The 17,384-nt window shown below is 42.4% G+C and overlaps 1 protein-coding gene across 2 annotated transcripts in view; it reads right to left on the bottom strand.

Moving 5' to 3' along the window:
* The window catches only part of nwd2 (NACHT and WD repeat domain containing 2), a 47,343-nt gene that overhangs the window by 21,450 nt on the left and 8,509 nt on the right, over window positions 1-17,384 (bottom strand). For both annotated transcript variants that reach the window (XM_073474421.1, XM_073474422.1), the window contains 2 exons: window positions 13,530-13,618; window positions 2,103-2,219 (listed from right to left, as the gene is read on the bottom strand). In XM_073474421.1, coding sequence (XP_073330522.1) covers window positions 2,103-2,219; window positions 13,530-13,618 — 206 coding nt within the window. The remainder of the gene's footprint in view (window positions 1-2,102; window positions 2,220-13,529; window positions 13,619-17,384) is intronic.

Genomic DNA, 17,384 nt, shown 5'->3' with positions numbered 1-17,384 from the left:
ACTCTTATTATGTAGCTTTACAGCACCTTTTGAGGAAAATAACCGTGTTCGCACTACACTTCCCATGATGCTACCAGTGCATCACCTAACCAAGGTAAGTTCTAACATTTCCTGCTAACATTGTCATAATTTTGGGGTTTCAGTATAGTCATTCCCTGTTTTATTTTGTAGATTGTATCCTCATGTGTCATGATTGACCTTCCACTTCCTGTCATGGTCTTTTTCCCACCTGTTTTCAGTGAACGCCTGTGTTTTGTTAGTTAATGTATGTGTATTTAAGTCTGTGTTTTTATGTCAATCTTCGTTGGTTTGTCTGAGTTTCCTGTTTCTGTCTGGTTTTTGTATTTTTCTTTTGTTTTTCTTGGAATTTCCTTTTATTCTGCCTGCCTCTGTGTCTTGCTTTTGGGTCCTTTTTTGCCTAACAAACATAACAAACATTTGTCTCGGCTCTGTTCAGCTGTGTGTTTCATGTGCTAATGTCTGCTACGCTGCCACCATCTACTTATGTATAGTATTTCCATTTGTTGTGAATGAATTTCTTGCGGTGAATTTTCTTTGGCTGTGTTCTGCCAAGTGTGTTCATGATATAATAATGTTTTCTTACTGTAGATTTATAAAGTGTAAAAATATCAATGCTTGTTTTCACAAAATAAACTGAACTCAAGCTCCATTTATTAGCTTCCTCTGGAGCTTTCAACCACATTTCATGCTCCTCATCAGCAGATGCAGTTGTCATGGAGATGGCACATTTATTTCGTCACTCCCCAAACTCTGCTCATTTACGCTTGCGATTGTTCTTCCTCTTCTTCTGATTATATTCATTATCTTAATCCAACAAAAACATTATTATTTTTAAACTAAAAATTGTGCAGCAGCCAAACAAATCAGCTGTTTTTTTAAACCCCTGGAGGAGTAAAGGAGGGAGGACATGTTTTTTACGTGTTAGAAGAATGTTCCTCACTGGTCTGATACAAGGAGCATCACTCCTCTGGAAGTAAACCAGAATGAATCATTAAGCCGCAGATGTTTTGAAGTGGAAAGTGTGTTTTCTGTGCTTGTTTGTGCATGACAGAATAGAGAACAAACAACTGGTGATTGAGAGAGAGGCAGGAAGAAGCGGTGCATGCAGGGTGGGAGAAGAAGAAAATACAAAACTTGGACTGGGGAGGGCGATTACGCTCCCTAGAGACCGGGGCTCCTGCGCTACCCATAATGCATTACCTCTCCCTGTGATCTCTCACCTCAATTCCAACCTCTAGAAAAGGATCTGCTCCATTTGAATAATTCACCATCAATTTCTCTTCACTCCTGTCCTCACCCCTTTCCGCCCTTGTCCCTGACTTTTCTTCTTTTTTTATATGTGGCCTAAAATTATCTAAAAAAGATCACTGAAATGTCAGGCGTAATTATGCGTCATGCCACTCTCGTTCTCCCTCTCTCCCCTTGCAGAGGTCTTCACATAACTCATTCGAACAAGTGTAATTTTAGCCTTTTTCCTGGATTTTTTGCATTCCAATATCTTTGCCCAAGTTTCTTTCTGACATACTTTCTTCTCGTTTGCACTCCAGCAAAGACGCCTGAGCATCTACTGTTATGTATGTGAAGTTGTTTCACTTTTGCTGCTGTTTTTATGCAGGGAAAAACATAATCAATTCATCAGGTAGCATGAATGCCAATATTTTTTTTATTTACTTAAGTCATTAGTCGGCATTTCCAGCTTCCTAACGAACCAGATCAACCAAAGCTGCAATGAAAGGGCTTCAAATGGGAGTGTAACTCCTGTCATTTCTGTGTCATTTTTTAACTGCGACCAAAAAAAAAGACTCATAAAAAGGCCGGTCTACAAGAAAAATTAGATTTCACTCTTATTAGGTGGTTTGACACTGCTATTATATCTTCAAAAGCGAATAGCCTGGGAACAATCCAGTCTTAATGCCATATCAGAGCCATGTAATGAGATAGAGAGGGATGGTGGGAAAAACTAGAGCAGACACTGATTCACAGATTTTCTTCTTATTATGTAAAGTGTGGACGCGCAGCGATAACATCCGCACACGCTCGTAAAATCCATTACATCTCTAACTCGAACCTGTAATACTTACAACAAAACACGGTCCCGCTGAGGTCTTCAGGCATTCCTCCAGGAGCTTCATTCTGAGTCGCTGCAGCTCTGGACTGTCCCACTCCTCTGGGTCCACGCCCCAGTACAGGTCCACTACCTGGAGACACACAAATATGGGAGTTACATTGATGAGAGCAAAATGACACACTAGGGGTCTCTCTAAGATGTTTGTCGACCGAGCAAGGGGGCAAAGCTATTGCTCTAGAGGAGGGATCGGGGGGAATAAACACCCTGAGTCACATCGTATACTGCTCTGATCTAGATCCGTTTACTGAAAAGAGGAGAGCTCAGGAATTACTTTTAAACTTTAGGGATTAAAACATTTATTCATCTTCACTCCTGTTTATCAACCTGACTGCAGCAGTGGTCTGTTTAAGATACAGTATGTTGTAGAGATGCAATTAGCTATTTTGATTAGTTTGATTTAGATTGTTTGAGAAACAGAAAGTCTTAAATGGGAATACTTTCTGTTTTCTTCACTCCTCTTTGAAAGTAAACTGAATATTTTTGGGTTGCGGACAAAACAAGGTATTTGAGTACGACACGTTTCTGTCATTTTATTGATCAAACAGCTAATCACTTAATCAAGGAACTAATCGACAGATTAAAATATATTTTGTCCTCCTGCTAAACAGCTTGTTTTTACAATAAGTGCAAACATATTGTTTTCAAATTAAAACCAAATACAGGGTGGTCAATTTGCCTGCACACACTGAAATTTAATCGAATTTAATGGTGAAAAAAAGGAACAAAAGCCTTTCAGCAGAGAAGCACTGTGTTCAAGGGAATTTGAGGAAAACTGTTGCCAAGTTTTGGGTTAAGTATAATTAGACAACAGCAAAACCGCTCTGGCTGGCGCTCTAAAATCTCAGTTGAACCAATGCCATTACTGCTTTCAACACACACACACACACACAAACACACCTGCTTTTGTCACTGAAAACCACGACATCACTGCCGAGGCAGCACCAGACACCAGCGAGGTGGAATGACTGAACGAGCACATATGCCACAGAGGGGGTCTCCCTCAACACATTTGTCAGAATTTCTGGCAGTTTCAGACGATATCAACAGTAAACACACCACGGGGGGAATCTCCCAGTGGAGGAGAGGCGGGTGAGGAAACGCATGTGAGTGTGTGTGGCCCCCGCCACGCTGCTGCTGGCTCGGGGTGCTGAAAGGGGCCAACGAGCCCTCCTACCGGCAGCTTCCTGGGTCTCTCTCAGTGTTGGCCTGCCCAGCATGTGGCTTACAATAAGATACATTACTCCTGATGGCCTTTGCTGCTTCGAGGCTCAGGTTTCACTCCCCAAAAAGCATAATGATCGCATAATTCTCCCCTTCTCCTCCTCACTGTGGCTATCGATTCTGCTGCTCTGTCTCCCTGATGGCGGCGTTAAAGGAGTAAAAAGTAGGAGGGGGATGAGGTGAAGCCAAAGTGATTCAGCAGCCCGGGCTGCGGCTGTCTTCCTTCATGCTCTGCTGCTCACCAGACTAGCTAGCTCAAATGAGGTTAGCCCTGGCACAATGACTGACACATCCGCAGTGTGGCAGAGAACAGCAGTGACTGGCAGCCCTGGATAACGGCTCGGCACTGAAACTGAGTGTGGGACTTTACTTTGACAGTCTGGGAGATACCGGTGGGAGCAGCAGGGGGGCTGGAGCTACACCTCAGCTCATCTGCGTGATTGTTGTCGTGCACCTGTGAGCAGCTGTGTGACTGGAAGGAGACAGACAGCGGCATATTTCCTCCACAGCCTAGGGCTGCAAATAACAAATATTGTCATTATCAATTATTGCAGGGGCCACCAACTGTTACTGTACTGTACCAACGGAATTTGCCAATATCACATGTGCTGATATTTTCCAACCCATTTTGGCCGACTGCAGATGTATGCACATTTTTCACATCAAGTCTCTCAGGTTGTAGAAGAAACATATATGTGCCTACTCTTACTGTGAAAGTTCATAACACTGGGCAAAATACGGAAACTTCTTAGTTAACAGTTTGCATCTCGTGCACATAATTAAAGCGCAATCCTGTCATATCAGCAGAAATGTTCATTTCGGCCACTGCTGATGGTTCATTTTAAAGTTTGTTTTTTGGTACTGCCAAAACAAACTTAATAAACAAAATCTTTTTTGTTTTCATGTCTGAATAAACTGAATAAACGAACCAGACTTAAAGGACAACACAATTTCATACTGTTTTACTTTGTTTATATGATGCGGACCCTGCTACCTTTCTAGTTTCAAACAGTGTTCTGGGGACCTTATTTTACTCTGAGAACAATTTGTTTTTACAGCCATTTCTGCAGCCGAAAGTCCAAAGCCAAAATATATTCAATTCATAATAGCAGGGCTGCAACTAGCAATTACTTTTTATTCATTTACATCTTGACACTGACATCTTCAAACTGCATGTTTTGTCCAGCCAAAACTCAAAGATATTCAGTTTGCCATCAAGATAAAACAAAGAAAAGCATGAATCATCACAGCTGAATAGCTGACAAAACAGCTGCTGAGTAATTTTCTGTCAATTAATCCATTTAATGCTACAGCTCTAAATGATATAAAATAGAGAAAAGATAGCACAAACTCACATTTGAGGAGCTTGAACCAGAGGATTTACTGGTACTTTCTGCTAATTATTATCTCTCTGGATTATATATCATATTTGGAGATTTATTTTCTGTGCTTGTTTCGAGATAAATGACAAAAGGGTGAATGTGTCTACGCCTCTTTCCATTATTCTGAATCTCCAAAAAAAAACTCTCCCACTCACACATGATCCCTCATGTTGTGGAAAACTCATTGCCGAGCACACCAGTCACTGTTTATCAGTGTCACTAATCTACTTCCAACTTCCAACGCACATGTGTGGGAGACTGCGATCAGCTCTGCTGTTGACAAGGACCGCAGGGAGGGTGGGGAATGAAGTGAGATGAGCGCCCCCCCCCCCCGATTACGCTGAGGTTTCAGCAGGTGATTGGGAGGATGCACGGTAATTAAAAGCTAAATGAAGATATTAGTCATATCTATTCATGTGCGCGCGTGTGGGTGGGGAGGGTGTACTGATTAAATTTGTCCCATCACTCACCAGAGTGTGCAGGGATGGGAGGGCACAGAGAAAAAAAGATGGAGGAATGTTTTTCTAAAATAGGCAAGGACACAAAATATGAAGTTAAAAGGGAGAGTATTTGGATGGGAGAGGTTTGTTCTCTCTTTTACCTCTCTTGCCAACTTCTCCTCTCTCCGATTACTTCCCCCCTACTCTTCCTCTCTCTTCTCCCCCCAAACTGTGTTAGTGGGGGTGTCTTTGCTTACGTAAGAGAGCCGAAGCAGCTTCTGCTAAGCAGCTTTCTAACGCCCTTGGAAGGCATTTGCCCATGGCGGGTCAAGTGCAGGAGGAGCCTGTTTTTTTTTCTTCTTCTTCTTCTTCTTCTTCTTCTTCTTTCATTTATTGAATGTTAGACTATTAGACTTTGGGATTATGCCCAAGATGCCCAGGAAGAAAGGGCATGAAATCAGGCGGGGAAAAAAGGCGGAAAAACCCCCCCAACAGAAAGACTCTGAGGCAAAAAAACAACAACAGTAAAAAATAGATACGCTGCCAACATAAATATATCTTAAGCTCTCGCTACTGCAGGCAGTTTTATCGAGAACATGTCGTAAATCTCTAAGAATGTTTGATGAATGCAGCGCTCGAGGAAAAGTGCAGGTTTTAGCAGCAAATCCGTGGCCAAATATGAAATTTTTTGCAGTGATATGACACACAAACATCACATGAAGAGAGGTTAAGCAGGGATTTAAACTTTAGTGTTAGATGCTAAACGCTCGCTTACTCATTTCAATAGTCTGCCTGCTACGATAAGAGGTCAAATATCTCTTCACAATCTGATAGAGTTGACTCGGGTTGTCAATAATGAGCGCTGAGAGGAAATTTCACATGCACGCTTTGGGAGAAAATCCATCATGCTCTGTCACAGCAGGGTAATTACGGCACAGCGTTTCACACATTGCAAGTTAAGGTTAAGAGCCAGTCAGAGACGGGAGGTAATGAGATCACATGATGAGGCACCGGCAGACGTGGTGGCCGGCTTTTGAGTAAAAACTGCTCAGCGAGATACATTTTTCATGGTGGGAGCAGATTTGAGGCTGTCGAACGCAGCTTTGGGAACCGGCGCCCTTAATGTGAGCCGATGTTTGTTTATTTAATGGCGTCCGAGCCAGATGGAGGTACTTGAGAGCTAAATGGGGAGCGGATGCAAGTTGGTGGCTTTCTCGCGCCGACGAGGAAAAGCTAATCACGACGCTGTTGACCATCGCGGATGTGTTGTGGATTAGTAAACAGAGCACTTTGCGAACGCTGCAGTGATTGTGACATAATTCTGCACTCGAGAACAGACGTCCATCGTAATAAGTACAGAAAGTTCAAAGAAATACTTACAATTCAAATCTTTCTGCTGCAGCTAATATTACCTGTGAGACACTCAATCGTTATTCTTTGATTGTGCAGTCAGGAAAGCTGCCAGACCTGATAAAATAGTCCTAAAAATGAATGGGAAGCCAGAGTATATTATGAGTAGAGTCAAAGTGTCTACACAGCTCCTTCTCCAGCACATCCTCTCATCTCTCAGCTGCCCCGTAGCTCAATCAACGCAGGCATTTCTACACTCACAAAAAAAAACGTTTGTGTCAAAATGTGCATTTTCAAATCAATGACAGAGCTTTAGAAGTGAAATATCCTGAGGAATGTTCTGATTTCAACCGAGCACAAACCCGTCAGCACTTTAGAAGTTCGCTGTAATCAGAGAAGCATCGCCTGCAGTGTATCAATGTGGGTAACATCACTCTTTTTCAGACAGTCTCTTAGTCAGTCTGGCCAACGGGGTAAAAGGAGGCTGAAATGAGCTAAGCCTGCTTAAGGGCTTGAAGTGTGGGTGAAGAAGTGTAGGTGTGAAGAGAATGTGAACTTTTCTGCATTCAAGAATAACGCTTAACCCTTCGAACTCTGCAGTAGAAAACGGTCCGCCAGTGCCGACATTAATATATTTTTTTCATTGTGATATCATTTTCTACCTTCAAATGATCCATATCCCTAAATCTGTATCTGTACAACCTCAGCTAACAAGCTATGTCAGTCAATAAAGTAAAATAAATGATAAAAGTGATGAAAATATGTCATAAAAAAATACAAACATTGGCTTTTTCATCTGTTATTATAAATAAAAACACAAAATATATTGATCCGGAAGATTCCTAAATGTAGAAACATTAACAAAATATTTCATAACACTCCACAACTTATTAAATATTATAGTCTTTGAGCAGAGGACAAAGGTGTTTTCATAGTTTCATCTGCGACAGAAATATTCCCCCAGTGCCTTTTTTTGGGTATTTCTTTTGGTATTTTGACGTTATTTCTTGAAGTATCTTCAAATGCTTCACATGCTCGCTACTACAAAACACACTGGTCTATTTTCTGAGTGTATAGTTGTGGATATATACACCTATTCGTTGTCTTTCTAGGGCTATCTGTCCATCAAATGTCATATTTTAAACCTTAGACATTTGATATGTGATTATCTTTGCTGATTTGTCAGCATTGTTCCCGTGGAGGCCGTTGGCATGTTGGTATGTTTCTGTAGAGGCTGAATAGAGAAAAAAGCAGCCTCAGAGCAGGACAGTGAATGGAGAGACGCTGGCCTGCTGCCAAGGAGCGAAAGAAACAGACTGAGAGGCACAAAACGAGAAATATGGTGGCCAGGTAAACAGATGGAAGAGCGATGAATACTTCATGCTTTGAACGGCTTCTCCTTCTGAAAGCTTGTCAGTCTGAAAAACACGACAAACTTCCACTTTTCTATCATGAAATGTAGAAAATGATGAAATGTTTCCTTTCTCTCCTTTTCAAAACAATTTTCCTGCAGATGTTTTCTGTTAAAACTTTTAAATGGCTTGAGATAAATGAGCGTATTCACACGAAAAAAACTTTAAACTTACATTTCGACTCGTACAAAAACGTAAGAAGCACAGCTATAAAATTAATTGGCTTTTAAATGTTGAAGAGGGTGACATATTCTAAGAGCACTGCGTCCTTTTTTGACAAAGCCAGACTGACAGCCATGGTCCCCCTTTCTTAAAAGCGTGAGCACAATAGACTACATGAATAGGCCATTTTATTATTTTTTTTAAATCGTGAAATGTCGTCTCACCCATCATCTCGTCTCCGATCTCGCTGCGTGCCTTGTGAGTTGTAGAAGACGTCTGAGTGACAGCCGTTGAACTGAATCGCACAGCCGTGGCCGGGAAACTTTTATTATAATTGCACTGTCTCAGTGTGAGAGTGTGTGTGTGTGATGCCCAGTGAGTTTGGCAACCGCAGCGAGGTCCAAGACACATTATTAACAGAGCTGCTTCCAGTAACCCCGAGATTCAGTTTATCTCCTGCATGTGGGAGGAGTTGATTGTGTTGTAACGAGATGATTTATGAGTCTAAAGAAAACGCAAGATGGGTGAAGATAATGGGAGCCGGGATCTCAGAGCACAGCTGGATGAGAAGCTGACAGTCCAGCACGCGCACCACAATAAAAACTGGACCGGGGAGTGAGTTTATAGACTAATCCGGGTTGTAGGTGGAAGTAAAGCAGCCGCGGATACTGCAGTAGTATCTCACCAGAACACCCACACAGGAGTCTATGTAAGGGATCTATAGTCTGAACAAGAAATATGTCAATTAAAACAAAGTTTATATGTAATCTAGACAAACTTTGCGACAAAATCTAGCCCGGTATGAATAGGTACCTTAATTATTTTCAGCTGCAAATCACCAAAACCACGTAACTTCCCCAGAAAGGAGAAGCCCAAAAAAGTTTGGCCTGAACTGACAGGAAATAAATGACGCTTTTACGATTTGTTTCACTCTGGTATTAAATTATATATTTCATGTGACTGCGATGCAGTAAATGATGGATTTGTTGTTCTGTGATCATGAACTCACAAATTATGAAAAACAAGGGCGGTTAAGGCTTAATCACTACAATTAATATTCAGAGAAAGAGTCCCGACGCTGTCTGATTGAACCTGAGGATGATTGGACCCGATCCAAAATGTGATCGACCTAAACAAACCCAAAAATAGAGAGAACGCCGACACTGAGAGCAGCATAATACACAAGCAATTAACGAAGACCAGTAATGCATGTCACTTCACCTTGCAAAGCACAGTTCATACACATGATTATAATGCAGGATGTGTCTCACTATATCGATCTGCACACAACTTAGAGCCGACCATTGCCAACGATTTCCGATTCGATCCGCTTTAGGAAATTTCATTTACAATTTTGCCTGGATATGAGAGAGATTCTGAGGGAACTGATGCTGCAAATTGTACGAGGAACCCTCTAACCTGGAGCATTATACAAAATATACTGTTTACATTAAGAATTGAATCAAATAACGAATGAAACAAAGAAATAATAACAAAGAAATGAATGGGACGTAATATTAAAATGCAGTTGCAGAGTAAAAGGATAAAAGTGATGATCCATTAAGACCTATAAAATGACGAAAAAAGGAACTTTCACTGCCATTTGAAAGTTGATTTTTAGTTTACGAGGCGCACTTGAATGCGCCGTGATGCCCGCACGCTTTGTTGTACTAAACGATGTAGATTCCAGCAAATGACAGAAGCAACCTGCCCGTTGATGACACCAAAATACAGCAGAGACTCTCAGGATTGTTTTTTTTAATCACATGAACGTTTTGGTACAAAAATGTACCTGCCAGTGTGTCAGATAACCTGAAAAATAATACCAGCATTTGGCACTTGGCGGGGTTTAATTTCGGACCCAGAATCCACAGAAATTACTTGATCAGGTATGTTTTATGTGTTTAAATGTACTGTATGCACCATTGCCCTTTTGCTATTTCATTCATGGAAGAGGAGCTCGATTTTATGACTATTATTATTATCTATCTATTATTTTTTTAATCCTAGCTCTAATACAGCGCTGACAACAGGACCCTACCTAATTCAAGTACATATTATTGTTCTGAGACTGAACAGAGGGCTAATAATCAACTCTGCTTGGTTCCACTATGCCACCACATCGCTAGAGAGCCTGACAAATAAATCAAAGCCGAAAAACTCAACCACAAGCGTGAAATCCATCGATCAATGTCCCTTCAATAACACCATATGGCCGGAGAAGATATGTAGTTTCCACTGACTGCGGCCTCACATACACCAACTGTAATCTAGTGTAGCTACAGACACACTGAGACCTTGTCTGACCCTGATCCATTCACAGATGTGTGTATCTTTGTCATCACTCCTCCGTTTTCTTCCCTGCGTCTTCGTGTGTGTCTGTTTTGTGTCATTTATGGAAAAAAGTGAGCCTCCAACTGAGTGATGAAGACGGGAAGAGCTGGAAACACGGGGGATAAAAATGGTAAAAAGCGATCGCAGAGCTTGATCCCCGTCTCCCCCTCTAACTCGTCGCTGCTGTTCACTGACTGAATGAGGACGCGGCCCTGGGCCCCTGGGCTGGATTTCCGTGCCCTCTTCCTCCGTCTATCCCTCTCTCCATCTCCCCCGATCCCTCCTCATCCTCTTAAGGGAGCGTTCTGGATGGAAACTGAGTCAAGTGATGAGGGACCGGGGAGAATTGGGTTTCATCAGCTTGGCATATGTGTGTCAGTGTGTGCCAGCGGATGCGTGCGAGAGACGGATCGTGTGTGTGTGTTTGTATGTGTGTGTGTGTGTGGGGAGGCGGGATCGCACATAAATTACAAATCAAAGCAAAAAAAAATCAAAAAGAAGGCAACTAGAAGAAGAATCAGGCTACAGTCAGGATACCGTATGTAGAAATGGTGTATGATTTTGCACGTTAAAATGATTCACAACCGAAACATTACCTCACACACGCTAGTGCAAGTCATTATCAAGCTACAGTAAACTCTGGTTTAAACCAAGGTGCCAATTCTCACATAGCGTGGGTGAGGATGAGGAGTAGGGGGGCTCCGATGGATGAGAAGGAGGGGGGGAGGGAGCAGAGTAAGTGAGTCATAGTATTAACTCCCGGGCCTTCTGCATAATCATTTCAGCTCACGCTTCGTCACAGCGAGCTGAATCACCAGACAGACACGTGGCCACCGATACCGGGGCCAAAACGTCTCTGCCAGGCTCATCCAGGCATTATCTCGCACTTCGGGAAACGTTCGTCAGCTCTTTCCGTCTGGTTACAGCATCTTTGACCCTTTGACTTTCAATAACTGATGCTCGTTATAACAGGAGAATCAAAAACAGAACAGAACAGAATGGTAGAATAAAAAGAGCTACACAATGAGCTTTGTTTCATATCGACAATCACTTTGAGTTTAAACCAGTTCCAACTTTCTAAAAACCAGAGGTCCGTTTCACTTTTGAGTGAAGTTTGGACTGACGTTTCACCTTTCACTGTACGTCACCACGTATACACCAACAGTAGAGTGCTAGCAGTAGATCCAATCACAGTGTTTGTTTACAATAACCTCTGGGTAGAAATCTCATTCGTCTATGCTTGATAACATTTACGAACGGGCCACAGACTAAAGAAATGACAGCTTTTGCCTGCTTGGCGGTGAGCTGTCGCTGTTGGGTAGATTTGGTTTATTAAAGATGCCAGCAAAGTAACACAGTACATAAAAAGAATAACACTCAGTAGAGTGCATAACTCTGCCAAGGCCAATGTCAAAAAAAGCCCTATCACACGATGTTTAAGAAAGCGTAAATGTACTTATTGTAAGTCGCTTTGGACAAAAGCGTCTGCTGAGTGCCCCAGTGCTCAGACTTCCATCTTCATCACATCACCACCACCAGTGACTTACTACTCCCGGCTTCACCGCCCCTCTTTGACTGTAATAGACATTGTTCTGTTATGACGTATACAGAGGACGTCACAACGCCCAAGACTGTTTCTCATCTGATGTTTTCTTATCAATAAAAGTATTATTCATTCAATGAGAATGAAGTTCCCTCCAGATTGAAATGTAATAAAATGCAAGCAAAGGATTAACTCGAACATGACAAAGCGATCCCTTCTGCGCGATACATCAGGAGGTTTCTTGATCTCCCAAATGAACTACTGCTCGTGTGTCAAACTCAAATGAAAACCACCGTAACTCAACTTGTGCACAGCAAGACGGAGAGCATTTATGGTTTTCTTTCAGACATAAAACACCCCTCATCACACCTTACTCCTTCACAGCTCATTCCGGGTCCTCCGATCATTGTAAGAACCCGCGGCCCACGGATTAATTTATTCAAAAAAACTGATTCAATCTGACTGCCATTAGTTCTCTAACACATCTACATATTTGCACTTAGGGATTTTGGCTTCAAGGGAAATATCAGTGTCTTTTTACTGTCATTTTCGTCACATTGAAGGCTTTTAACTAGAAATGCACCTATATAAATATATATATATATATATCATCTCGACATTGACATTGGACGATTGCTTGGTTTTCCCGGCACAAGATGGGGAATAAACAGCAACAGAAACAAAATAAACAACACCAAAAAACACCTGTATCACCATCAGCTATCGGCCAAATTGATTTTTGTTTAGGTCATCCTAACTCTGTTGATTAAAGTGTGGCTTCACTTTCTTCAAAGTATAGTTTGTTTCAACACCAAACCCTGTAAACGCCCGGAGAGCCCATTAGCAGGTAGCGGAGGTATTCTCAACACTATTGTATCTAATCTTGTTATAGCACCTTTTAGACGGTAAGTGCTCGGAGGTGTTTATGATTCAAACACTTTGAGCATGAAATGAGAATTAGCCGCCGACACCCTGCTGACTGCAGCTTTACCAAACAATTCAGGGGTCACAGGTCTCCTGATTGGAAACAGCTCCCCTCAAATCCGTCCAGGAACAATCTATGGCAGAGATCTCCTTCCCCCGACTCGAGGGCTCTCCTGGATTTGTTAAACAAACAAACCTCCGATAGAAATCTTTCCGTGTACACCGATGCTGATTTGCAATGCAAATGATCCCGATCAGTGGACACCGCGGGGGGGAATGCGGCAATTCTCCGACAACAACAAAGGGAAAGCCCTCGCATCGTGCTGCCTTATCCACAGTGAGATTTGTGCCAGCCTTCGCCGATGGAAGCCTTATCTCTGCTGGCCTTCTGTCCGCTTAAAGGGACAGGGACCTCTGCGCGCTGCTCCGAGGGGCCCTCCAGGCACTGATTGCTGTGTAAGCCCCGATGTAGATTTGGAGACACTTAGCAGTCAGTACTGGCAAACTGCTGCTCTGGAAGTTATAGGCCCCTTGAGCAGGAGGAGGGAAAGACAGGAGGAAAGAAATCAAAGGGATAATGAAGGTAGAAAAACGGGAACGCAGCCAGTTTACCTGGAATTCAATCCCATAGTTCTCCCTGCAGAAGTCTCGTAGTTTTGGGTAGACGTGCTCTTTCAGCGCGTTCCTCTCCGCCTCTGTGTCTGGAGACAAAAGAAAGAGGGCGTCATGAACACGTGCAAAGACTTTAAGCAAATGTATGGCGTGTAGGAACAAGCGTGTACGTGAAAGAAACAGTTCAGCACTTTGAGAAATAGGCGTTGCTTTCCGAGCATTAGATGATAAGATCAATACTACTCTAATGTCTGTGTGTCAGGCACAGAGCAGGAGCAAGGGGACGATTAGCTTAGCTTAGCATTACCTAAAGACCGGATGGAGAGGTTGTCTGCTAACACCTCTAGAGCCTTTCATACTCAACAAACAGACATGAGAGTGGTACTGATATTCAGACAGACAGTATACAAGAACACACAATACCAAACAGCTTTGTGTTACAAAAGGTGAATAATGAGTCATTTGTCATTTACGTTCCCCAAGTTTCTGCTTCTCTGAACCAAATTCTGACAAAACTGCTTGATTTCCTCAGTTCACATTGTTGCAAAGAAGCTCGCTTTCTTTCATTTTGACAATTTGAAACTCAATCTAATATATTTTCAGAGCGTGACTCGTGATTATTAATCTGCTGATTAGTCATTTTGTCTTTAAGACGTCTTAAAACAGTGAGAACAGCTCAAAGCCCCCCAAAGATTCAGTTTACTCATAAATGACAGAGACCCAGGGGTGGGAATTAATAAGATTTGATTGCTATAATTGATTGTGTTTATCAGTCCCATTCCTTGCCAATCCCCTTATTGACTGCAGGTCATGAATGTGCTGCTCAGTTGGGAAGCGGTGGCACTCGTTCGTAGAGTGTCAAATACACGGCGATGGGGGATTTTAAGCCCATGTTGTGTATAAAGACGTTTCAGCATATTGCAGGGATTTGATCACTTGCACTGCTGTCATGTTTCTTTGTGAAATGAAGACAGGCGTTGGGCCGATTCTTCCCCTATGCCATTCAAACACTTTTAGGATTTCGACTGCCCAGACAAAGCCTTAGATTAAAAATGTAGTTGCTCTTGTAAACGAGTTATCTAGTGCTTTTAAAGGAAGATCACTTGACTTAATGTAATTAAATGTCACTTTGTCTTGTATTGATAAGCAATTTAGTCTTTATCTGAGTTATTTTTAACTCAATACAATGATTTACGATTACAATGAATTTAGTTGACACATTGTTTGTCACTCGATTCCATTTGGGAAAGGCCCCCGTTTGCAGCTGCAGTCTCATCAACGATATCTGGTTTCGATATGTTGGGTTTTTAGTGTGTTTCTCCCATAGACTTCAATACAGCTGTTTCCACAGTCTGCCACCAAAGCAAGACTTGTTAACGTAATGACCCTTCCTTGTGACGGGAATAATTTATTTTCAATTTTCTGTTTATAATCCATTTTTCTTCTTCTACTACTATAACAATAATGTAGTATAATATATTATAATACTACTACTTCTATAATTGCCTAGAAGAGCTGGGCTGACACACACTGTTGAAGAATGTGGCATTATCAAGCATCACGGAGGCAGTGATCATATTGGACAGTCGGAGTGTCACGGAGTGAGCGCCCACGGCTTGTTGTTGTGTCCCACTTTTCTTCCCTCCTCTCCTCTCGTTTTCACTGTCTTCCAAATGGTTACTGTAATCTATCTGGACAGGCCCAGTCTCTTTCTCCCTCTCTTTTTCTGAAGGGTGTGGACGGATAGTTAAAAACAGAACATGCCCGACAGAGAGGCCCCCTGTGTGACCAAGACGCCGGCTCGCACACGAGCGCACATGGTGGACGGCGCGCCAACAGCCGCTAACCGCGTCATACGCGCCGTGAGTGGAAGAGGCCGCAAATTTAGTCTGACGTATCTTTCCTCCCGTCTATCTTTAGTAGGGCTTTGGGCCTTGACCGTGCATGTATCCGCCCACAGCTACCCGAGCGAAATGTCACATCAAAACCAGACGGCTGTGATAGTATGCAAATGAAATAAATGGCAGTTGCTGCATCGGCGGAGCTTTCATCTCATCCCATCAGACACATTACGGCACAATATAACATCTCACGGCGACACAGGTGACATCATAAAGGCAAAAATAGCAGCGTTTATGGAATTTAGATAAACTCGTTTGTGTGTTTGCGCAATCCAAATCTGCATCTGGCTGCGCTGTGTCTCGATGTGACCTGACAGACTAAACTGTGTTGCTGTTTGTTTTGTGCTGATAACGGCAAGACGCCTCTCCCCCTCTTTCTCTCTTTTTTGTGGGATGATGATGAGTTATGGCAGCCTGACGTATGTGTGTGTGTGTGTGTCTGTTGTGAGCACACCCACATGCAGAGGAAACAAAGGCTGGATGTTGCATTCGCCCTCTTTTCTCGCTATGTGTGTGTGTGTGTGTGTGTGTCCTCCCTCCAATTTCCCAATCTGTTTATTTCAATAGTGCGGACTAATCTTTGTTTTCCTTTCAGAGATGTCCTGTCAGCTCTCTCTTTATTTCGTTCTCACTTCCTTTTCTTCTCTCTCGTCCTCGCTCATCCTTTTAGGCGAACTCATGGGCGGCCAATTGAACAGAAAACAGCAGCCAAACGGTCTTCTTTCTTTTGTACTGCATGCTTACCAATTGTTAAGTCGATCGTAGGTGAAAATAGTGGGAAATCTAACCGTGAAAAGTTGAAGACGACACTGTTATATTGAGTCCAAATTGAACAACGTATAAATGACAGTGATATGAAACACTTATTGTTTGGCATTTCTGCTTGATAAATGACAACAACACCAACAAAACATCTTGGCAGCACTCAATACTAAAGTATCAGTGGATTAAAAGCCGGAAAGCTAAACCAAAAACATTACAGTCTACTTGTACTGACGTTGCTTTAGTTGGTGGTTCATTCCTCCACATTGCGGCCACTCTACAGTCTCATCAACGAGGCTCTGAAGAAGCAATCACTCTCTCATCAAGCTACGCCAACCGACACTCCAGAGGCCCTTCTTGGTATGCACAACTGCTGCTTAGAGATCTCTGATTAAATGAGAGAGGGAACGTCCACAAGACAAATGTCTTCGCAAGTACAACAATGCAGTGACACAGTGGTCAAACACTGATGTACAGTGTGCGTGCGTGCTGGTTCACCAGGTTTTGAGATAGCTGCCTCCAGGAACTCTCCAGTTTCTGCTACTGTGGATGATAAACACACTGGAAATGTGTCAATTCTTTGAGCACCAAAATTCAATTTCCACTGACATAAGTAAAAAAACGAGTGCATAACAACACTGTCCACACGGTCCGATAACTAGAAGTACAAAAATTGCAATTTGGGTGAACTGATCTGTTCAGCAGGAGCCGTACTGTATGTGACATTTAAAGATCAAAGCTTTTGTGATGTTCAACATAATGCAAAGATATGTATGGGTGACAGAGTAGCATAAATTGATCATCTTTCTTGCGCAGTGGTCCCTAAAATGAATGTTGGTCGCCTCCTTACTGTGATCATACTGTTCTGACCTCTAAAAATCATTCACATAAAACAATCTGAAAAGCTGTGAGTGAAAAAGCAACTCTTTGGAGGAACATATATATCGTCAAAGAGTCACAAGTAGAAAAGGTTGAGTACCACCGGTCTACAGTATATTTCTAATGCATCACCGATGTTGGTGTTAACAAATATCACAATATTTTGCCATCATATGCAAAATTTTTCACAACATGCAATATCAAACAGCTGTTATGGCATCTTTGGGCTTTTATTTTGAAAAGAAAATGCACGCTGAGCTGCCGTGGCGGCGGAGGCGACGTGTGTCTGTATTTGATGAGGTGCAAATGAGAC

Source organism: Pagrus major, chromosome 10 (genome assembly GCF_040436345.1).
Source record: "Pagrus major chromosome 10, Pma_NU_1.0".
Lineage (NCBI taxonomy): Eukaryota > Metazoa > Chordata > Actinopteri > Spariformes > Sparidae > Pagrus > Pagrus major.
Note: the sequence above shows the minus strand (reverse complement) of the source record. Positions and strands in the feature narration are given on the sequence as shown.